This window comes from Cynocephalus volans, chromosome 6, assembly GCF_027409185.1.
Source record: "Cynocephalus volans isolate mCynVol1 chromosome 6, mCynVol1.pri, whole genome shotgun sequence".
NCBI lineage: Eukaryota > Metazoa > Chordata > Mammalia > Dermoptera > Cynocephalidae > Cynocephalus > Cynocephalus volans.
Window position 1 is genome coordinate 127,350,448 of NC_084465.1, and position 21,713 is coordinate 127,372,160.

At 41.0% G+C, this 21,713-nt stretch overlaps 1 protein-coding gene across 5 annotated transcripts in view; it reads right to left on the reverse strand.

Moving 5' to 3' along the window:
* Positions 1-21,713, reverse strand: part of PRKCQ (protein kinase C theta) — a 123,639-nt gene that overhangs the window by 30,894 nt on the left and 71,032 nt on the right. For all 5 annotated transcript variants that reach the window (XM_063100965.1, XM_063100962.1, XM_063100963.1 and 2 more), the window contains exons 9-12: positions 18,996-19,105; positions 18,148-18,265; positions 17,160-17,320; positions 13,203-13,376 (exon numbers count right to left, since the gene is read on the reverse strand). In XM_063100965.1, coding sequence (XP_062957035.1) covers positions 13,203-13,376; positions 17,160-17,320; positions 18,148-18,265; positions 18,996-19,105 — 563 coding nt within the window. The remainder of the gene's footprint in view (positions 1-13,202; positions 13,377-17,159; positions 17,321-18,147; positions 18,266-18,995; positions 19,106-21,713) is intronic.

Consider the following 21,713-nt stretch of genomic DNA (forward strand, 5'->3'; position numbering starts at 1 on the left):
ATAAAGTAAACACAAATATAATACGTTCAAACTGTCACAGAAGGCTGGAGAAGGAGTGCTTTGAGTTGAAGGTGACTGCAGTTGACCTGGACCCCTGCAGAATCATTGTCAAATGGAATGTCTGCCCACTGGAAAAACTCCGGACCAGCATAGGTGGAGCCAAACCAAGAAGAACGAGACTCAGAGCTGTTGTTAAGAGAATGGGTTTTGTCTTTACTCAGCCTTGAGTTCAAAGCCCATCTATTTGTAACTCTGGAGAAGTTACACAGCTCTCCTGAGCCTCATGTCATTTATAAAATGGGAGTAATAATACTCTTATCTCGTAGGGCTGCTGTGAGCATGAAATGAGATAATACATGTAGAAAGCAAGCTCAGTATGCACCTGATAACTGGTGGCTGTTGTCCTTAGAAGAAACAATTTAAAAGCCAGGAGAAAAAAAAAAAAAAAAAGAAAAGGAAAAAAGCAAACAGCAAACACTTCCTTGAAGAAAGAAGTGAACAGTCCCATGGCTCTCGAAACAAAAAGGAAACAGAGAATTAAACTTCTTCCCATGCTGTCCTTTCCATTCTGGTCACCAGCTGAGACAAAGGGCAAGCAGGCTGGGGCTTGCATTGGGTTAATTTTATATGACCACTTACTAGTCTGGAGCTCACTTCTTTATGCTGGGTAATACATTAACTGATGCAAATGATTCCTCTAGGTGAGAGAGAACTGAAGTTATGATGGTGTTGGGGGATGGGACATGCCAAACGTGTCCTAGCTTTGGAGTTTGTCCACAACTCTTGGCACAGCATTTGTTGAATGGAAATTCCAGTCTCTGTGCTAGACTGGCCCTGGTCACTAACTAGCTGTGGGATCAGGTAAATCACACCATCCAACGGCCTCAGTTCCATCCTCTGGAAAATGAAATGAATCCATGAGAACTTTGACTAAATTCCCCTGTGTTAGCCTCAAGACCCCCTGATTTTCACCATACATTTTATGTTTTTTTAATCTTTTTTCTTGGGGAAAAGATGAAATGAATAAACTGTCACTATTAAGCACTTTACATCAAGACCCAAGTAGTGCTTCCCAGGTGATAAAATAAATATTGGCAAGAGGATGCTATGTTTGCAAAATTCTAAGAGTGATCATTGTCCAGAAATAATGCATATTTGAAGTATAATTAAAGGTTAAAATTAAAGATGAGCCTTCCCCTTGAACCATCCTCAAAGGAGGTAGGAATTGGGGCTGGGTTCATTATGGCCCACCATAACCACCCTTAGGAGGTCTTACAGCAAAGGTCAGAGGCTTCCTCCCATTGAAGTAGTGCCCTGCTTATGCTCATAGAGCTTGGCTATTGCTTGGGGCAAACACCTTTGTGTCTGCACAAGTGTTTAAGGTCACAAGGGTCTTGGACTGCTTTAATATTTAAATTAATCCCACTGTGGGCCAAGAGCTGAAAAGCAGAATGGATAAGCACGGAATGTGACTTAAGCTGTTTTGAGTAGATGACAAAAATACCAGGAGAATAACTTTTTGATGGGTCTTTGCATTTGTTTCTGAAACGTGCATCACATGCTCTTTGAATGCGAGCAGGTTTGCCTGAAGAAGAGCGTGATCTCTGATTTTGGAAAAGAACCAAAACAAAGAGTAGAACCTGGTGATTTCTATGGTTCTCCCCTCAGTCCAAGTATTGGAAGAATTTTTTCACTTTGCCTATTTAAGTGGCAAAAACATAGCATTTTGTCAAGTAGTTCCTTGGAAAAATGAGTTTCAGAATTGGAAGGCTGCCTTCCTCAACCAGCTCCCTGCAGGAGGAAACATGCTAAGGTTCCTGGAACCTCTGTTGTTGTCAAGTCAAACCACCGTTCTGTAAGGTGAGCATGGCTATGCGTCTTCCTCCTAGGACCCTCCTGGTCCTTACTGAGTTCTCTGAATGTCCTTCCATCATCCACTCTTTTCATTAAAGAAACAGTAAAACACCAAGTGTATTTCCATTCTGCCAATGAAGTTTCAGCTGGGGTTTGACAGTTCAATGACCTCAGGGCTACTGGAAAGAGGCATTCTTTGAATGATGCTGAAGTGCCTTGGCTAACCAGAAAGCAACTGGTTCACCATTCTCTAACCCTTACTTATTTACCAGCTCTCCAGTTTACAAATTCAACCACAGCACAAGATTGAGTTACAATTATTTATTACTTTGCTAAATGGTATTTATTATATTCTTGAAAAATCATTTAAATATGTACACTACGTAGTGTCAAAAATTCAAAAAGTCTAGTGTTTTTGCAGATAATTCTATGTAATTGTGTACAAAGTATTGCATTTTCCAGGGCTTCTACAAATATCTTTCATTATCTGGTTGATGAAACTGTATATTTTGTTTTCCTATGTACTTATGAAAATGAGATCACTTTGGGACTCTAAAATCTAAATTCTTTTGTATCCATTTTCTTTGTTAAATATCTATAAAATTCAGCTGTAAAAGTGATTTATTCTGGTAAAAATCAGAAAAGGAAGTAAAAGCTGTATACAGGAATAAAAATGTTTAAATAGTTTGGTAATCCAAGAACTGGAAAAAAATCATTATTCAAATAACAGATGTTATGTAGTAATTTCAGTAGTTTTCAGGGCCAAATCCTTTAAATCATTCTGGTCTAATTTTGACCAAGACACTGTCTTTGAATCTCTGTCTATGTGAGTTTCATTCTTTTTACTGACATTGTTGATATACTGAGTGTTAATTCGAGTCAGATGTCGAGGTGGGGACTAGCGCTGTGAAGGTTTGCATTCTTACTTTCATTTATTAAAGAGAAAAGATGCACAAGTCATCCTGTAAGGCTGTCCCTGCAAAGCAAGGTTTTAGTTGAGAATTAAAAGGTGCGAGAGATGCCTTTTTGACATCCGCAGCTCTGTGGTTATGAAAAAAGGGAGGGTCTTTGTGCCTCGATGAAGACCACAGAGCTGGGATCGCGGCTGCCTCAGCACAAACTTGATGGGAGATGGGTGCCTCAGGTGGGGCGGAGCTTGCAGTCCCAGGTTAACACACCTGGTGGGCACACTGGACAGCGTCCAGAGCAGCTGGCACAGCACCCCCCTGGTGCACTCACACACCCTACGTGGTGTGGTCATACCAATAGGCAACTTCTTAGGCATGTTTGTAGTGTAGAAGGCTGGAGCAATTCTGAATCTGGAGTGCTTTATCTTTTCTTTTCTTTTACATTGAGCTGTCAATCAAAACATCTTACAAAAACAGGGTTATTTCCTTTTCATAAAGATACACCATCAAAAAAGCCCAATAGATAATCACGTGTATTTTTTTTTTTTTTTTTTTTGTCTTTTTCGTGACCAGTACTCAGCCAGTGAGTGCACCGGCCATTCCTATATAGGATCCGAACCCGCGCCGGAGCGTCACCGCGCTCCCAGTGCCGCACTCTCCCAAGTGCGCCACGGCTCAGCCCATCACGTGTTTTTTTAATATGCATATGTACTGTGTGTGCGTGCGTGCGCGAGCGAGTGGGAGAGAGGGGGAGAGAGAGAGAGAGAGAGAGAGAGGGAGGGAGAGAGAGAGAGAGAAATGGCTCTCTGCAATGGCTCTCTGAAGACCAGCATATGCATTCATTAGGACCTGTTTATATTTCTACCATAAACACTAATTAGTAAAATTCTCTACCTTCAATAGATTCATTAGTATGTGTCAGAAATAATGTGTATGAATTTCTAGAGGTCTGTACCTTGCAACAGGGACTCAGGCTCAGTTGGTATTTACTGGCTTAATTGTCCCCTAGGGCCTTCTTATATTAACTAATAAGTGATTTTCCTTCATAACAGAAGTGCAAACAGGACTCCATTTCATGAATTTTAAGATTGTTTCTCTTTCTGTGGTTAGGTCGCTCGGCAGAGGCGGTAGAGCAAAAACCTTGCTCCCAACTTCACAGCTGTTTGACCTTCAGTGCGTTGCTTGGCCCCTTAGGGTCACCTTAATTTTCTTATCTGTGAAATGGGGATAATAATAGTGTTTACTTCATAGGGTTCCTATGAAGATAAAATGGGCTTAAACATATAATGTGCCTAGAACATGGCCTGGAACATTGTGAGTGCTCTATAAATGTCTGCTGTTGTTGTTATTGTACTTATGACTATAGTTATTATATACAATGTACATGCATATACATGTTGAGAAATATATATTCAACAGCACAGAAGAGTCTTAGGAATACATTCAGTTTTAACATAAAAGGCAAGTTTTAAGGAATATGGGTTTGATGCAAAAATGACCCACTCTGCTGAAGATTTTAAAGTTACTAAATTGTCACTTATAAAATTGCAAAAAAAAAAAAAGATGAAAGAAAATACTCCTACCTTTAGGTACCTTTAAATAATATATCTACTATAGACTCTCTTCATTTCAGAATACTATGTGTATTTTCCAGTGTTTAAAGTATACTGGTTGTTATAATTTTTATAATTAGAGAAAAAATTTAATGAATTTTACTTCTTAAAAATAATGAGCAAGTGATTTTTTTTTTTCTCCTAGTGAGGTTGTCTACTCCCTTATATTTATATGGTATTAGATTTTCAATATTTGCCAGAGGGGTTTGTTATTCTTGTTCAGATTTAAGCTACTGGAGAGCAAATTCCCAAAAGTATAAGGAAGAGATTTATGCTGTAGTCAGCATGTCAATTTCAAAGAGGGCTCAGAGTGAGGCTTCGATTCACTCACTGATTTAAATGAGTGTTGTCATTCGTAGCACTGAGGAAGAGATTTGGATCCAGTGTTTCATGGAAAGTAAGAGGCTGTCCCGTCCCTTTTAGTTCACCTAAGTGGAAACTTATCAGGTTTAAGCACTGTAAAGAAAGTCGGACCAGGCACAGAGTAGCGGAAACATCTAATGTGATTTAAAATCTGATTTAAAAAAAAAAAAAAACAGATTTAAAATACTTTTTAAATTGCTTTTAGTCAAAATAATAGAAATAGAATAATTCTCCCCCAAAGAACCAAAATAACAGAAAGATCTAAAAAGGAAGTATCATCAAAATAAAAATCTATACTCACAATATGAAGGGAAGATGATTAAATACAAAAGTTAAGTGACAGATTTAACAAAATCAGTTGTTTCATCGTCCCCGGACTGTGCCTGTGTTCACAGATAGCACTTAGAGAAGTTAAAGGTCGTAGCGCTGCCAAAATATATCAATATTTAAAGCATAAGACAATTCTTCAGAGGGAGGCACAGGGCATTTGGGGAATATTCTAGGATTAGTACAGGAGGAATTGTAAAAGTGGACTTGTATGTTAATATGATTTAGCTTCTACACTGCTTTCTCTTTGCAATGATTACATCTTTCAAATGAGAGAATGAGAATAAGGAGCATGGAAAGTTAATTAGACATGATGAATATTCAATGCAGCGAGTCAAACATTGAGAAAATAAGGGAACGGTTGACAAATGTGCATATATTATAGGATAAATGAGAATTTTACAGCATTAAAGAAATTAGCTAACGATTTTATCAAACCAATAACAATTAATTTTGAAAATGCATGGAGAACGCTGTAAATATCATGCAAATGAGGCCAGGAATATAGACTCTCTCCAGAAAAATAAGATGAGAAAAAGAAGAATTGTAGTTATTTTTTCTAGGTAGCTTTTTTTTTCTTCAAAGGCTAGTAAACTAATGCAATGAATTTTATACAAGAGAAGATTTGCAATCTCTGAAGAAGAAATAAAATTAGAATCAAAATATTTGCCATAAAATATCTAAGCATACCATTGCCCCTTTCAGAGTATCATATGTTAAGCATATGTAACAAATGCTGTAATATCCAAGATTAGAGTGTAACAATATGGAAACTGGAGAATAGAATTCAGCTCCACGTTGGGGTATATCCTATTCCAGCCAGTGGAAAGGGCTGGGAACTCCACCCTGAAGAACAAAGGTGAGCTATGGTTTACATCTAAAATTAAATGAAAGAATTCACATAAAATATTTAGCCCTCTGCCTGGCATATAGCAAGAACACCTTACGTATTAACCTTTCTTACGTGTATTGTAAACTAATGAGTATAACAAATCAAATTAGTTGTTATAGCAACCAAGATGCACCTCGATAGGTGATTGAAGAAACACACTGTGGTACATCCACACGACGGAGTATTATTCAGCAACAGAAAGGAAGGAGCAGTCAAGGCATGAAAAGACAGGGAGGAAGCGTTCATGCACATTCCTAAGCACATGACGCCAATCTGGAAGCCTCCATCCTGCCCGGCCTGCCTTGTGCCCGGTTCCTTCCTCTCTGTCTCAAGCATTCCCCATGAGTTGCATCCCTTAAACCCTGCAGTCATAACAAGCTTCCATCCTCTAAAACACACTTTCTAGAAGCTATCTGTATAACCACTGATTCTGCCTGCCACCACTTCACGGCTTAACAGGTGTCAGCTGACATACTCTGTCACTCCTAAGTGACCTGTTCAACACTCTGCTATTGACTGTCCACCTCTTCACCACTCTGAATACATTGTTCCCTCTTCCTTGAAATTCTTTCCTTTCCGGGTTTCTGACAATCCTAACTCCTCTGGTCTTCCTCTTATCTCCCTGAGGGATCCTCTCTGTCACCCCTGTCCCCCTTCTCCCTCCTGTCTCTTGAACAGGGCTTTTCTTTGGTTTGGCACTTGAACCTCTCCAGTGAGGTTTATTCCAATTCTCATTTATTCCCACAGTTTCAACTAAAGAGTTCCACGTGTATTCACCTCAAACCAATGTGGCCTTTGGTTTAATAAGGAACCGCATCGCTAAGTGCCACATTTTAAGAAGTTACTGCTGTTACAACAGCACATATAAAACAGCTCTACGCTATTTATCATGTACTTTCTCCAAGACTGGAAGTGGAGGAAACGACATTGAAGTGACAAAAGTTTTAATGGAGAGACATCAAGGAGATGGGTAAGATGATTTGGGGATCAAGGCACAAGCAGAAAGCTGGAGTGGGTTCCAGATCGTGTGGACCCTGCTGTGAAGGAGAAAATAATGGGGCTGAAGTGTGCATGGGGGTGGGCACAGAGGGCATGCCAGGGATGGACGTCCTCCACCCCTAGTCTGGTTCAGGACCAGCCTTTGTGGCACCTGAGGATTCCGGCAGAGACATTATAGTCAGCAGCGTAGTTTACTGTAAGATCATTTATCACCCTTTCCCTCCCCTAAGAACATTATGTAGCATCCTATAGGAAAATGAAAAAAATAAAAAGAGCAAAACATACTTTTTGATATCAATAAATGTATTATAGATGCTCCTCGACTCACGATGGGGTTAATCCTTTGTAAGATGAAAATACCGTTAAGTCAAAAATGCATTGAACACACGTAACCTACCGAATGCCATAGCCTAGCCTCGCCTGCCTTAAATGTGCTCAGAACACTGACATCAGCCTGCAGTTGGGCGAAATCATCGAACACGAAGCCTAGTCTATAACAAAGCACTGACCACCTCATGTAACTTACGGAAGCTATACTGAAAGAAAGGGAAGAGCAGAATGGCTACGTCCATACTCGAAGTGCGTCTCTGCAGAACGCGCACAGCCTTCGTGCCATGTAAAGTCAAAACGTGTAAGTCGAGCCATCTTAAGTCTGGACTGTCGGCATTTAAATGGAGAAATGGAAAAAATGCATGTGAAAGAAGTCACAGAAAAGACCCAGCAATGCAGGACTAAGCCCCCTTTCTGGGTCAGGTAAGCTGAGAAGCCTGATTCAGTAAGAGATCATGGTAATTGAGTAGAATTTAGTGCATCTGAAAGCGATTTATGGAAAGGTAGTTTCTGAGCAAGCTTTCAAAGGAAGGAGAGTAGATTCACAGAAGAGATGCAGTTTCCTTCAATAACCTCTTGAAGGAGATACAAAATGCTCCTGTCTTGTGGGAAGCTGGTGACAATACTTCTGGGACTTTAAAAACAGCTGACAATGGAATGGATTGGCAATAGTGGCCCAGGATCCCTGAAGAAACATTAGAGTCACACAAAGGGGAGAAAATATCTGTGAGTTTAAAGTAGATGTGCAGAAAGGGTATCGCATCTCAGACACAGCATCTTTTTCTTATACTCAAAGAATTCCTGAATATATTTTTTATAAATTGTGCATGATCTTCTGTTTCTTTGGATGGAAGACCTTAAGCAAATTTTGCGAATGCAATGTTAATTTACCATAATTCTACTGTAAATCTACTAATTTTTGTAAATTTACTGTAAATATAACATCTGCCGAATCAGTCTCTTTGCACAGAAAGGGCATCTGAAGAACGTCTAAGTGATCTGCAATTTCTGAAATAACAATTTGAAGGCATTCTTAAGATCAGAATACTGCCAGAACACTTTAAAGAAAAGAGGCTTATCAGTTGCTACAAATGGGGGAAGGCATATAAAGTTAATTCTGGTCTTATTGCAGGGATAAGTCTTTTCAAGGATGTGGTTTATGTGGTTTCTCTTTTCCGTGTTACAATTGTGATCATTGCCGGGGCTTCTAACTCAACTAAAGGGTTTATGGATTGAAGGATTTCTGAGAGCTTCAGATGAGGCAGTTTCTGAATAAAATGCTTGAAATTAAAAACCTTCTGGCACTTTTAGATGGATTTTGCCTTCAAACCATGGAAATACCAGAATACCATTCTTTTTAAAAACTATCAAGTCAAAGAAGTTTTTCTTTTATTTCTGATCATAATAATAGTATCTTGTAGTTAGGATATAGTACTTTTCTTCACAACAGATTCAAACTTCTCTGCAAGTGCTTTTTTTTTTTTACATTATCCTTATAAGGCAAAAAAAAAAGGAGAAGCAATGTCACAAAGAAATGTTATGTGACTTGTACAAAGTCACACAAACGTCAGGGCATAAACTCATGCCCTGAAGCCGTAACAGGAAGTGAAGCTTTGTGTGTTCTGTAAATAGAAAGTGAAACTCAGTTTTCTTCATAAAAGAGAAATTTCAAAGTAGGACTGACAAAGAACGTTCAGCTGGTTCAGATCGGGAGTGTGGAAGCTGAGGGCAGTGGGGTGAGCCTGTGAGCACCAGCATTCTGACTGCGTGGCACCCATGGGGGCCGCTCGGACACCTGCAAAACCTCAGCCACTTCACTCCAGAGATATTCCCGTGCGGTCCAAAGCTTCTTTTAGGTGTGAAATTGCAACACTTCCTAAATTACAGTTTTAGACTTGGATACAGATGGGTCTTTCAGAATTCAAACGAGACACACATAAAGGTAGACCTTAGTTCACTTGAAATTTCTAAGGAAAAATTATTTTCTTAGAATAAAAAAACAAAACAGTATTTGCAGTATTAGACGTATCTTTCCTTTCCCAACTAACAGTCGGAACTAAACTTTCTCATTTTCCTATCAGAGATAGATGAGAGAAACTTTGGATACTTGAATTATCGATCTTTTTTTTATCCTAGCATAATTAGAAAGAGGGGGAAATTATTTTTCTTGGTGTTTTTCTTCCCTATAGGTGAACATTTAGTTACTATAGAGGTGACATGTCACTAAGATGCTCACATGGTATGAATACACAGGCCAATATCCGGACACAGAGACAAATGGTTATATTGATCCTTGTTTCTAGTTACCAGCTCAGCGATCTTACACAAATTCATCTTTCTGAGCCTTTGTTTTTCATGGATAAAATGGGAACACTAACTCACTGGGTTATCAGAATTAAATGGGAAAATGTATTCAAAGTTTCCCGGAAACTATCTGGCACAGAATAGGCCCCCAGTAAAGGTGGCTTTTTTTTTTTTTTAAATAACATTTTCTTTATTTTAAAATATATATTAGAACAGAGAAGGCTGGTTGCCTACCTTCCTTTCTTAATAAAAAAATTTATTCTGTGTGGTAATGTGCCCATCCAAAAGATTTCATTTTCCAGCTTTTCTTGCAGCTATAGAGAGGTCAGAAAGGCGAAGCAGAATTTCTGTGGGCCTATGGAAGAGCACTTGAGTAGGGAGGAGACAGCGGGCAAGGCCTTGCTCTCTCTCTCCCTCTTTGCCCACTTGCTCACTACAATGTGGCTTGAGTCTGGGCTCCAGCAGCCACACTGGACCAAGAAGTACCCCCGAGGATAAAAGCCCAGTGCTGTGCATGAAGAAACAGGGAGACAGATGGTACCCAGGTTTCAGATGACACTGTGGAGCTGTGAAAACACACATCTCACTCCTTTTATGTGTGTGTGTGTGTGTGAGAGATCATCTTATTTAAGCCATTGTTATTTTTTGTTCCTGTTACTGGAAATCAAATGCAATTTCTTACCGACACACACGTTATTTCACTTTTTCACAATTCTGAAAATGGGAGACAGCTTCTAGTATATGTAGTTTTAAAATCAATTTTGTTTTGTTATCAAGAAAATGAAGACTGCATCTAATTATTAATAACTTAAAATCAATAAAATACAATATTATTTTTCCAAGATAGGTAGAACTTATTTTTTCCTATTTGCTAATTAGAATTAATTATATGGGAAGATTAAATAGCTTTGTAATTTAACCCCCATATAGTTTTAGAGTCTTACATCTTTTGGGGGAAAATATAGAACTTAACAAGAGTATATCCTCAAGAAAAATTTGTTGAATTAATTTAACAGTGACCTTTGAAAGCAATTTGTGAAATGCCGTGTCAAAATTGTATGGTTAATTAATTTTCCAATTGTTTTTAACCTACTTTTAAGTGAATACAGTTAAAAGATTTATGACAATTTTTCCTGTAGATAAATTTTATTGTGGATTTTTCCTGCTTTTTACTTTTTAAATGTAAATAATGGAAAATAGTTACTGAACCTATAGGTTTAAAATCCTAATAGCGCAAAAGTTGGCTAGTATTTGCACTAAAGTGGGTACTGAGAAGGGGCCACACAATCTCAAGCCTTGTGGACTTGCATGTGAGGCACAGAAAAGATAAATATTAAAAAATAATAAAGAAATATTAGTAAAGAATAAAAAACTATTCTTTCCTCCTGTTAAGACCACACAACCCCTCATAACGCTGATCTGCATTAGACTCTGATGCCAATAGTTCACATCGCAGCTTGAATGATGCGCAAAATCATCTTGATCTAGCACAGAGAAAATCACTTTCAAAGATTCTTTGATTTTTTTTCTTTTGAGCTTCATTCAGGTTTAGGTTCAGATTCCATGATTGTTTTGTATCTGGTTTGACAGATATCTGGTTGACACCTCATAGTCTCTTTGCATGATAATTCTTTTAAAAAAACTTTTATATTTTATCGTACATATTTATGGGGTAGAAAGTGATATTTTGGTACACGTATAAAACGTGGGATGTTCAAATCGGGCTAATGAGCAAATCCATCATCACAAACATTTATCATTTCTTTGTGCTGAGAACATCTGAACTCCTCTCTTCTAAATGCTTGAAATTATTCTGTAAATTATTGTTAATTATGGACACCTTAGCACTACTATAGAATACTAGGACGTATTCTTCCCATCTAGCTGTAAGTTGGTATCTGTTCACCAATCTCTCCCTAACTTCTCCCCTTTCCCCGCCCAGCCTCTAGTAACCACAATTCTGCACTCTACTTCTGTGAGCTCAACTTTATTAACTTCCACATATGAGTAAGAACATTCGGTATTTATCTTTCTGTTTCTGATTTATTTCATGCATGTTTCTGCAAATGACAGAATTTTCTTTTTTATGGCTGAGTAGTAGGTTTGCAAGCTATTCATTTGACAAGAGATTAACATTCAGAATAGACTGAAACAACTCAGTAGCAAAAAAAAAAAAAAAAAAAAAAAAAAAAATCCCATTTAAAAATGGGCAAACAACCTGGGTAGATATCTCTCAAGAAGACATACAAATGGCCAACAGGTATGTGAAAAAATGTTCAACATCACTAATCATCAGGGAAATGCAAGTCAAAACCACAATGAGATATCTCACCTCAGTTAGAATCGCTGTTATCAAAAAGATGAAAAGTAGCAAATGCAGGGTAATTCTTATTTTCTGTTTGGGGAAGGGGGGGAAGCCCTGATGATAAATGGCACATCTGAGAGTGAGCTTCAGAATCCAAATCCACAGCAATTTTCACTCTTCTTAGCTTCTTAAGTGACTTTACCAGATTTTCACCCTCATCTATGAACTTTAAAAACCTTTCGTAATTTAATGCACTTGCCTCTGGGTAAATAGCAAGGGACTAACTGCCCTCAGAACCTCCTGAATAATCTAGTATTCAACAGGTGGGCTCTTTGGAAGCAGAAAGCAAATGAATAACTGTCTTTGAACAATAACGATTCCCCAGAGAAGTAAATCATTGATTTATCTAATGTCCTTCACTGGTGTGCAAAGGTGACCGTCTCCTCAAGAAAGGCCATTCCCAAAATGTTCCCAAATTATCGCTTATACATTGTTGCTTTTTACATTCACTTGTGGTATTTAATTAGACAAGCAAGCTGTGAATACAAACTTCAAAGTTATTAACAGTGAGTATAGCCAAGTGGTGGGATTAAAAACAATTTTCTTCTTTGAGCTTATAAGCATTTTCCAAATTTTCTGCGATGATCCTAAATAACTTTTGAGTCCGAAAAAAATAAGGAGTAGATTATTATTATTTTTTTTAAGAAAAGAGGAGACCAGGATGAAAGTCCTCCTAGATAGGTGGAGCCTTCTGACAAGATTAGCATAGGAAAGGACCTGAGGGTGACTGGCAAAGCTGGCACATCCACTTTGTACACCCTACGTCACTCTCAGGGGCTCACTCACTGACCAAGCCCACGCTAAGCGCTGCTCTTTCTGCCTGCCTTCGAAAGGAGAATAACAGTCCATATGCGTTTTGATCTATTTTCCAATGTTTTGTCTCTGCAAATACAGGCACGGCAGATGAACAAACGTGTCACATTTTTCCCCCAAGTCATCAACTCCTTCGAAGCCTGGTGGTTATGCTAACTTAAACCATTTCTAAAAAAGAAACAAGAAAACAGGCAAACAGATCTAGAAATAAAGATCTTTCCCAACCGACTACACAAAACAATTCTGAGTAATATTTCCATGGTGTTTAGAAGAGATAAACTTGTTAGCGTGGATGGATGAATGGAAGGTGGAGTGAAAGGTTAGAAGATAAACATGGAGATAATACCCCAGGTCTCCAGATGAGGGTGCCGTCAGCTGCGCCACCCTTGGGACAGGTTACAGGGCAGGGAGGGTGGTCTGGGCGGAAGCCGTACCTTGGTCTGGAATGTACAGAACATGTGCGTTAGAAACGGGTGCTCCCAGGCCAAGGACAGGACTCTCTTCTCCACCATCGTACATTCAACATCATCGTCCATCAAAACCACATCTTTCTTTAAGGCTTTTATTGCAAAAAATTGATTGGTTTTCTTGAATTCTGCTAGGAAGACCTGGAAGGAAGGGGAAGAAGTAACTTTCTTTGAAAATTTGAATTCCCATTCATTAAAGAAGAAATACAGTCCTAAGAGAGACCTGGGTTAGGTGGGAAAAGAGGATTCCTTCTCCAATCCCCCTCCATCCTGGATGGGAAGTTACTGAGACACAATGGAGCCCTTAACTGGTTTCGAAGGGTTTCACAAAATTATAAAGGGGTATGCCAAGTACCTGAAAAATTCTTTTTAAATAAGTATGCCTGGCCTGGCCAGGGACCTGAGTAGATGAATAAGGAAAACTTAGAGAGACAAAGTGCTCAACAAAGGAGGAAGAGTAAAATAGTGGAGACGAGAACTTTGTCACCCTTGAAGTCACTTGATCACTGCAGTGCACACAAAATTTAGCTCAAAGTTTTACTCAGTTCTTCAAGGCAAAAAAGAACACTTGAGAGATACAGTTCTCCTTCTATGCTTAAAAGACGAACACCACTTCATGTGATGACACAGAGACGATTAACATTTTCAGGACCTACTATGCATCAGACATTCTGCTATGTACTTTATGTATACTAATTTTATTACCTAACCTAATTCTTAGCTCGTAACACTCGGCAACATAGGTACTGACTGTAGTGGATTGAATTATGTCCCCCCAAAACTCAAGCTTGAATTGTGTCCCCCATGTTTTATGTATTAGAAACTTGGCCCCCACTGTGACTGTTAAGACGGTGGAAAATCCTATTATGGTAATTGAAAGGTGGGGCCTTGAAGAGGTGATTGGATTGTAGGACTGTGCCATAGGGAATGGATTAAAAATGGTGGTCAGGGGCTTGGTTCTGAGGGCTTTAAAAGAAGAGAGAGGAGAATCTCTCTCTCTTTCTCTCTCTCTCTTTCTCTCTCTCTCTTTCTCTCTCTCTCTTTCTCTCTCTCTCTTTCTCTCTCTCTCTTTCTCTCTCTCTCTCTCTCTGTCTGTCTCTTTCTCTCTCCTCTCTCTGCTTCCACCATCTTGCAACGTGAGACCTCTGGGTCACTGTTGCCACCACCAGATGGACTTTGGACTTCCTAGCCTCAGAAACTGTAAGCAATACATTTTGTATTCTTTATAAATGACAAAGTTTCAAGTATTTTGTTATAAACAACAGAAACATACTAATATGGATAGATATTAATAATAAAAACACTGGATTCAAAGAATAACTTGCTGAAATTCAAGGAGCTACTCAGTGGAAGATCTAACTCCAAAGTTTACTTTTTCTACTGGATTTCATGAATCTTGCATCAAAGGACACCAGATGGTACAGAGTGGAGAGTTTCTACAATGTTAGCTCTTGCAAATTACTCAGGAGCAGACTGTTGCAAGGATATGACACTTGGATACAGAAAACTCCAGCCCTGGCTGCACTTCACAGATATTTACTAGTTGTGGATATGTGGGCAAACCAATGAACCTCTCTGGGCTTCAGTTTTCTAATCTGTAAAAGTGATAATTATTACCGTATTCTCTAACTTACAGGACTCTTGTGGCAATCAAATGAGATACCACATGGGAAAGTGATGTGTGAACTACAAAATGCTCTCTAAATGACAGTTAATAAGAACACTTGCCATTTGCTTCTTTCGTTGAATTTTAGGGATGCTGAAATTAATGACACTAAACCAGTATCGAAATTGTGAGTGTCTAGGCTTAAAACAATGTAGTGCAGATCCACAGCTTTGTGGTAGCTGACCTGATGGAGGAGATGGAGCTTAGGTGAGAATTCATGCACATGAATGATGTTCACATCCCTAGAAACATGCAATTTGTTCTCCTGGGCTTCAGAGTAGATTGGGAACAAGAGCATAGTGGCTGACATTTTGGTGAGGAATGATACTTCCCACATAGAGCCAAAAGAAAGAGGAAAAGCAGGTTTTGGAGGGTTCTCAGAGTTGTGAGACAGCAAAACACAGCTGTCCCATTTTCCTTCGGTGCCTCATCCTCCTCTCCTCTCAGTGTGCAGGGACCCAGGGTCCTGATGGAAATACTCCTGGAGCCGAGGATACCTGGAGCTCCCGGCTGTCCCTTGGGACATTTACTAAAGCTTGTAGGTTTAACTTAATGTCTTTCTTATGACCTTGTTCAAATGCAGAAATCCACAAGAGAAGAAAGAAAGATAAACATTTCATTAACAATGAATAGTACTCTTTTGGTGATTGCTTCTTTCAGTAAAACATCTTAAAACCAGCTATAAACTAACACTGAAAAGGCAACTTCCATCTATACAATGCGCTTTCAATTTTTGGTAACAGGTTATAATTGCACGTTAATTGATGCCAACTTATAATGAAGATTAGCTGTAAAATTGCCTGTTACACTCAGATGAACTCCAAATGAGCCTGCTGTGGTTCCTATCACTGTGGAAATGAGCTAAAAGAATTGATGGGTATCAGCTACAGTTTGCAGAGCAGAATTTGCTGAAAGGTGGTGCATTGATGTTTAAATCTAAACCCCAGCTGGAGTGCAGTCTTATTCAGCTGTGGAGGAAGCTCAGTTCAATTTTAGTTTGTTTATTATTAAATAAACTGGGTAAGTTTTCCTGCCAAAGCCTGGTGAGCAGGTGCTGAGCATAAGGCTAGCTTTGGACGCACAAATTCATGGAACAGTAGCCTCAGATTAAAATTTTCCTAGGAGACGCATCCAAGAATATAAAACAACTAGGAGCCCCATTAATACATTAGATATCAATATGTAAAATCACCTAAAAGCCAGTATTCCATATCATCCCTCCTCACAATCACTAGCTCGAAAAGTTTCTGCCGTCACTGAGGGCTGAGACTTCTTCAATGATGTCTTCTTTCTGCCTCTCTCCTCCTGCTTTTCCTCCTCATACTTCTTCCCTTCTCCTCCTCCACCTGTCCTTTGTGAGGGACAGAGACAGCCCATTACCTGAGGGTGTGGCAGGAAGAACTTAGAGGAGGGGCTTTATTCATAAAACTCTTTCCAGGACTCTCCAGCTACAGCCTTACTATGGCTGAACTCTTATGCTGAAGTGCTGTGTCCTAGTACCTTGGAATGTGGCCATATTTGGAGACAGGACCTTTAAAGAGGTAATTAAGGTTAAATGAGGTCATTAAGGTGGACCTTGATCCAATATAATTGGTCTCCTTGTAAGAAGAGGACATTTGGATACAGACTTGCACAGAGGTAAGACCATGTGAGGACACAGGGAAAAGACAGCCATCTACAAGCCAAGGACAGAGGCCTCGGAAGAAACAACCCTGTCCACATCTTGACCTAGATCTTCCAGCATCCAGGACTGTGAGAAAAAAAATGTCTGTTGTTCAAGCCGCCCACTCCCTGGTATTCTGTTATGGCAGCCCAAGCAAACTGATGGGAGTACGGGCTTAGAGATATTTGATAGAGAAAATAGTCACATCCAAAATAAAACAATACTCCAGGCTTGAGAAAGAGGCAGAAGAGGAAAAACAAAACTAACAAAAACACCCACAAGAGACAGGAAGTGGCCAAGGCATCTTCCTGCTTCTTTGGTGCCCAAAGACATCCAACTCACTAGTGTGTGGGGCTTCCACCCCCAAAGCAAAGAGGCTTTGGGGACAGATTCCCAGGAAGCAGAGGCTGCCCTAGAGTCCCCCAGGTCCCTGCTTATTTGGAGATCTCTCCACCCTCTCACAAAATACTCAGGAAAGTTCTCTCCACACACCCACACACAGTTCTGGTCCCACGAGCTTCGTTGCACCGACCAAAAGCTTTGCTCTTTAATTCCTGGAATCTGGCCCGAAGGATTCTATAGCACAGCAGCATACCTTGCCAAAACTTCCTTTCCCCAACATTTTGTGCAAGGTAAAATCGTCGATTTTTAGTTTCATATGTAGAGATGGCCTTTCTATGGTCAGTTCAGGTTCTGGATGATGACACATTTTATCCGTCTCATCCAACGGAGACTCCCAGGAGATTCCCTGAGGCTCTGAAAATGTCAAGTCAGTGGTTAAAAATAAACATGATGAAGGGTCATTTTCATTACTTAGAGAACACAATTTATTTTCCACCTGCTGTTCTGAGGCTCCACTGACAATTATTGGGAAGGGGTGTTCCTGTAGTTCAGGCAGCATTAATATCTTTCCATCTGTCTGAGGGTGGCACCTCCTGTCTGTGAGCCTGGCATTTGGGGTGTGGACTGTGTCTCTTTATCTATCCAATAGACTGGGAAATAGTTCAACTTAAGAGACATATTCCAATCAGTGAAAGATGATATATGCAAAGCAAACAAGCACTTTTAATAACGTCAAAACATGGACAAATATGGATTTTAACCAAATTCGAGGGACAATGACTCTCAACTGTTTGTGTGGCTCACAGGCATGGTGGAGTCAATTTCTATGGATCATATGTGAGAGAAGTGGAAATGAAACCCAGCAGATTGCTGAGGATCCGAACTACATCATTCATCAGTCTCAAGTCAAGACACTGAGGCATGGTCCACCTCACTGCCTGGGCACCCTTCCTAAGTCTAACCCAAATATTTCTTTCAAAAACTTTTAAGTGGGTTTAGTCCTGGCCTGCTGCCAGAGGAGTCATAGAAAACTTTTTTGAGAATCTCTCTCTCCTCTGTAACATTACGTTTATTTCTTGATCTCCAAGTTTATCTTTCATGGTGGGTAGGTCTGTAATCTTGAAATAGAAAAGGATCGCCCACAGACCAGGTAAACTGAGAACTTAAATCTAGAGGACTTGGGTTAAGGTTCATTAAGATTAATTACTGATTTAGATTTGACAGTGGACCAGGACAGCTACCTTTTTTCCCTGGTGTCGGTACGGATGAAGGTCTTGTTTCACTTCTGGTGGAGCACGGGAGACCGATTTCAACAGGACCTTCTCTGAAGATCTGTTCAGTATCTTTCAGGGAGCGAGCCTAGATTACAAACAGAGAGTCAGACCCCCACGGATGGGACAGCTTGTCCTGCTGTCCATGGGGACAGAAACCATTCAAGATTCCAAAATGCATAGGATGGCTAAAGCTCTTCTTTCCCTCAGCACTCTGCGGCTCCCCTACCCTGTGAGAGTCCGTAGTATCTAATGCACCAGCAGAACGTACTTGCTTCCTTCATGCTTTTCTGGGGCTAAACAGATTCTCACACGCTACCCATGTCATTCCATCACAAACAAAGATGGAAGGTCAATGCATGGAAAAATAGCTTACATAGGCAATGCTAAGTCAAGAGGGGCTGCTCTTGGATACAGAAATTCAGCCCATGTCAAGGTATAAATAGTAAGGCAAAAGTTACCCTGGACTCAGTGTTCTGAGGGGGCTCTGGGGATGATTCTAGCAAATAAATGTTTTCCCCCAGGTGACTGTATCCCTAATGCATCTGTATGAAGATGGCAGTGAACCTTCAATAATTTTAATGAATTTGTTTCTGTCCCTGCTCCTTCCATGAAGAGTTTAAGATCTTGGGGAGGATATGGGCATGAGGATAAAAGGGGAGGATATGGGCATGAGGATAAAAGTCAGGGGCGAGGTGAGTGCTCAGGAGCACATTTCCCTTGTCCTGCAGGGTTGCTACAGATCACAGAGCAGAGGGCTCAGGCGGTCCCTGTCCAGCCACAATGACAGGGACGTGTCTGTGTCATGCTCTCCCTACCTGCTGGGTGCTCTCAATCATCGCCAGTGCTTCAGCCATTAGTTTCTGGTTTATGCCACAAAGGTTGGCCACTTTCGTCTGGCATCTGTGATGTACGTTCATGCCACATGCTGAAAGGAAGACGGCAGGATGGTGAACAGGAGAAAAAGGACCAGTGGTGCTTGGAATGAGTCCTCTTGGGTAGAGCCGAGCCTTGTCCACAGGGAGGAAAGCCTCACGTTGGAGTGCAGGTATGCATGTGGCCTGAACCTCAGCTGGGAGGGGAGGACTTCCCTGGTGGTCATGCAAAATGCTGGAATGGAAGGATGCTCCCTCCCACGCCTGTCTGGAGCCCAAGCATCCCTCTCCCACCCGGGCTGCGGGAAGCTCCTCCACCCTCCAGGCTGGAGCCAGGTGGCTGATTCCACCTGCAGAGAAGAAGTGCGATGGTGGAGGGGCGTGTGCAGGTGCTGGGGTGGGACAGGGAGGAGGGAAAGGGGCCCAGAGACACAGGCTCCCACTGGGGAGAGCTGGAGTTCCACTTGAGACTTGGCCGTAAAAGGTGCGTGCGTGTGCGTGTCGTGGGTGATGGGGGACAGCCAGGTTAGCTGGGTCTCTTGCAAACAGACCTGAGAGGGTGAGCGAGTGGGGACCCAGTGGACTTCTGGTCACTCTCAGAAAATCTAGACATTTTATTTATTAATTTTATTTCTAAAATCTATTTTGAGGATGCCAAAGTGAAATCCTTTCTTTGGAACAAGGAATAACAGAAAAGGTGGGGACATTTCAGTGCTGAGACCCTTCTACTCTCCATCTACTCCTCTAGGACACTGTGGGGCCCTTAAGCAGCCACCCTTATTTGGCCTCCCCAGAGCAAGGCGGTGGGACCTGAGAAGGCACAAGGGCCTCTCTTCTCCTCCTGTTCTGTCGCTGGGTCCACTTCTGCCACCCCACCCCCACCTCCACACAGTGTCCTCCTCTTGTCCTTAGGATGTAATTTTCCTAAGGCCACGAACATCTCTACTTTGATCAACAGATGCCCTTCTAAGAGCTGTTCAGAAAGTGCTACACCAAACTTCTCATGGCCACAGCAACAGCCACGGTGAAGAAAGGCTCCCACCCGGGCTATTGTTTTACAGACACCTTCATGGTGGTAGGAGGACGTCAGAAGCTATCAAGACCTGGTGAAAAGCAAACAAACCAAAAGACCTCTCCAGAACTGTTACTGCATTTCTACTTGCAGTAGGCAAGTTTGTTGAAATACTATTTGGGGTTTCTTCTCCTCCTTAATTGTTTTTCCCTCCCCGGCCCCCCCTCTCCTCCTGGCCAGGCCATCTCTTGCTGAAAGCCAGGCTGCGTTGTTCCTTGTCTCAGGATTTGAGTGGGTAGGAACTGAAGGCCTCTGGCTAGGTGTCCCTGAGGAGCAGGAGACTGAGCAAGTGTCTGAGAGCAGGAAGGATGGGGACTAAGGCAGGGGAGAGCCCCCTCACCTCTCTTGGACTTGGGAAGGGAAGAGCAACCATTTGTGAGTCCAGGAGCAAGGCGGAAATCTTTGCTGGCTTGCAATGCCAGGGGAGATGTCACAGCAAAGTGCACGTATGGAGACCCCAGCTTTGACAAAAATCACAAAACTCTACAAGTGGTACAGAAACAGAAAGCCACAGGCTTCACCATGGTGGTCTGGATGGGGACACCAACAGCAACTAGGTGGCAAAGCCACTACCTGTTTTTCAGGCCCCTGTAGACACGCTTTCCAAAATCTTTTATGATCACAAGAAGGGTAGAGGACCCCTATAATTATTAGATTAGCATCCCATAAAGAAAGTGATATTTCTTGCACGTGTCATTAACAGCTTCAATTCACATCTACAACACAGTTTCAGAAAGGGGCTCCAAGAAAAGGAGCCAAAATTTTCTTTCATCTTGGTAAGTCATAGGAGGCATTATTCTAGATTTTGCTGAAGAAAGAGGAGTGGGAAACACTCATGCACTGGGTGGGGGGGAGAGCCATGCACTGGCAGCAGCTGCACAGACCTGCGTGACCTTGGGCCAGTCACGTGTCCTCCACGACCTCAGATTAGGGACCCATCATCCTGGACTAGGGATCTACACAGGCATCTAGCTCTGAGAAGCCAGGATTCTGGCCAAGCATTTTGACTTATGAGTTCTGAAAACAGGACTAACCTCCACTTCCTGTGGCTGTGGGCTCCTTCCTGGATTGGGGTGTGTGTGCCTGTGAGTGTGTGTAAAGACAACTACAATACCATGTCTTTAGTTTTAGAAAATCCAAGTTCCACTTATGAAACATCACCATTACAAAGATAAAAAAAATCTAACATAAAAATTCCCAAACTCCAGCTGATAGAACTCTAATCTTAAGGACTACTTGTGTCTACAAAAGTATATAAGTAGGGGTTGCTAGAACAGAATTAGGCAGTAGGAGCTATGAAATCAGGCAGAGCTCAGCGCAGTGATTGCTGTCAAGTAGGTGCTCGAGGAATACAATGTCTCTTCTTATTTATCACATGCACATACATAGTAAAACATTAAGGTGAATTTTGGCAGCTCTCACCTTTAGTTTTAACTAGTCCACTCTTCTTCAGACAGTTTATAATAAAACAAAATAAAACAACATTTTCTATGTAAATAACTGTAAACTATTACTAGTCCCAGTATATATGCATAGCCACAAAAATCCATTTGAAGTGAAATCTATGGATTTCTGAAGTCTTTAGTAGA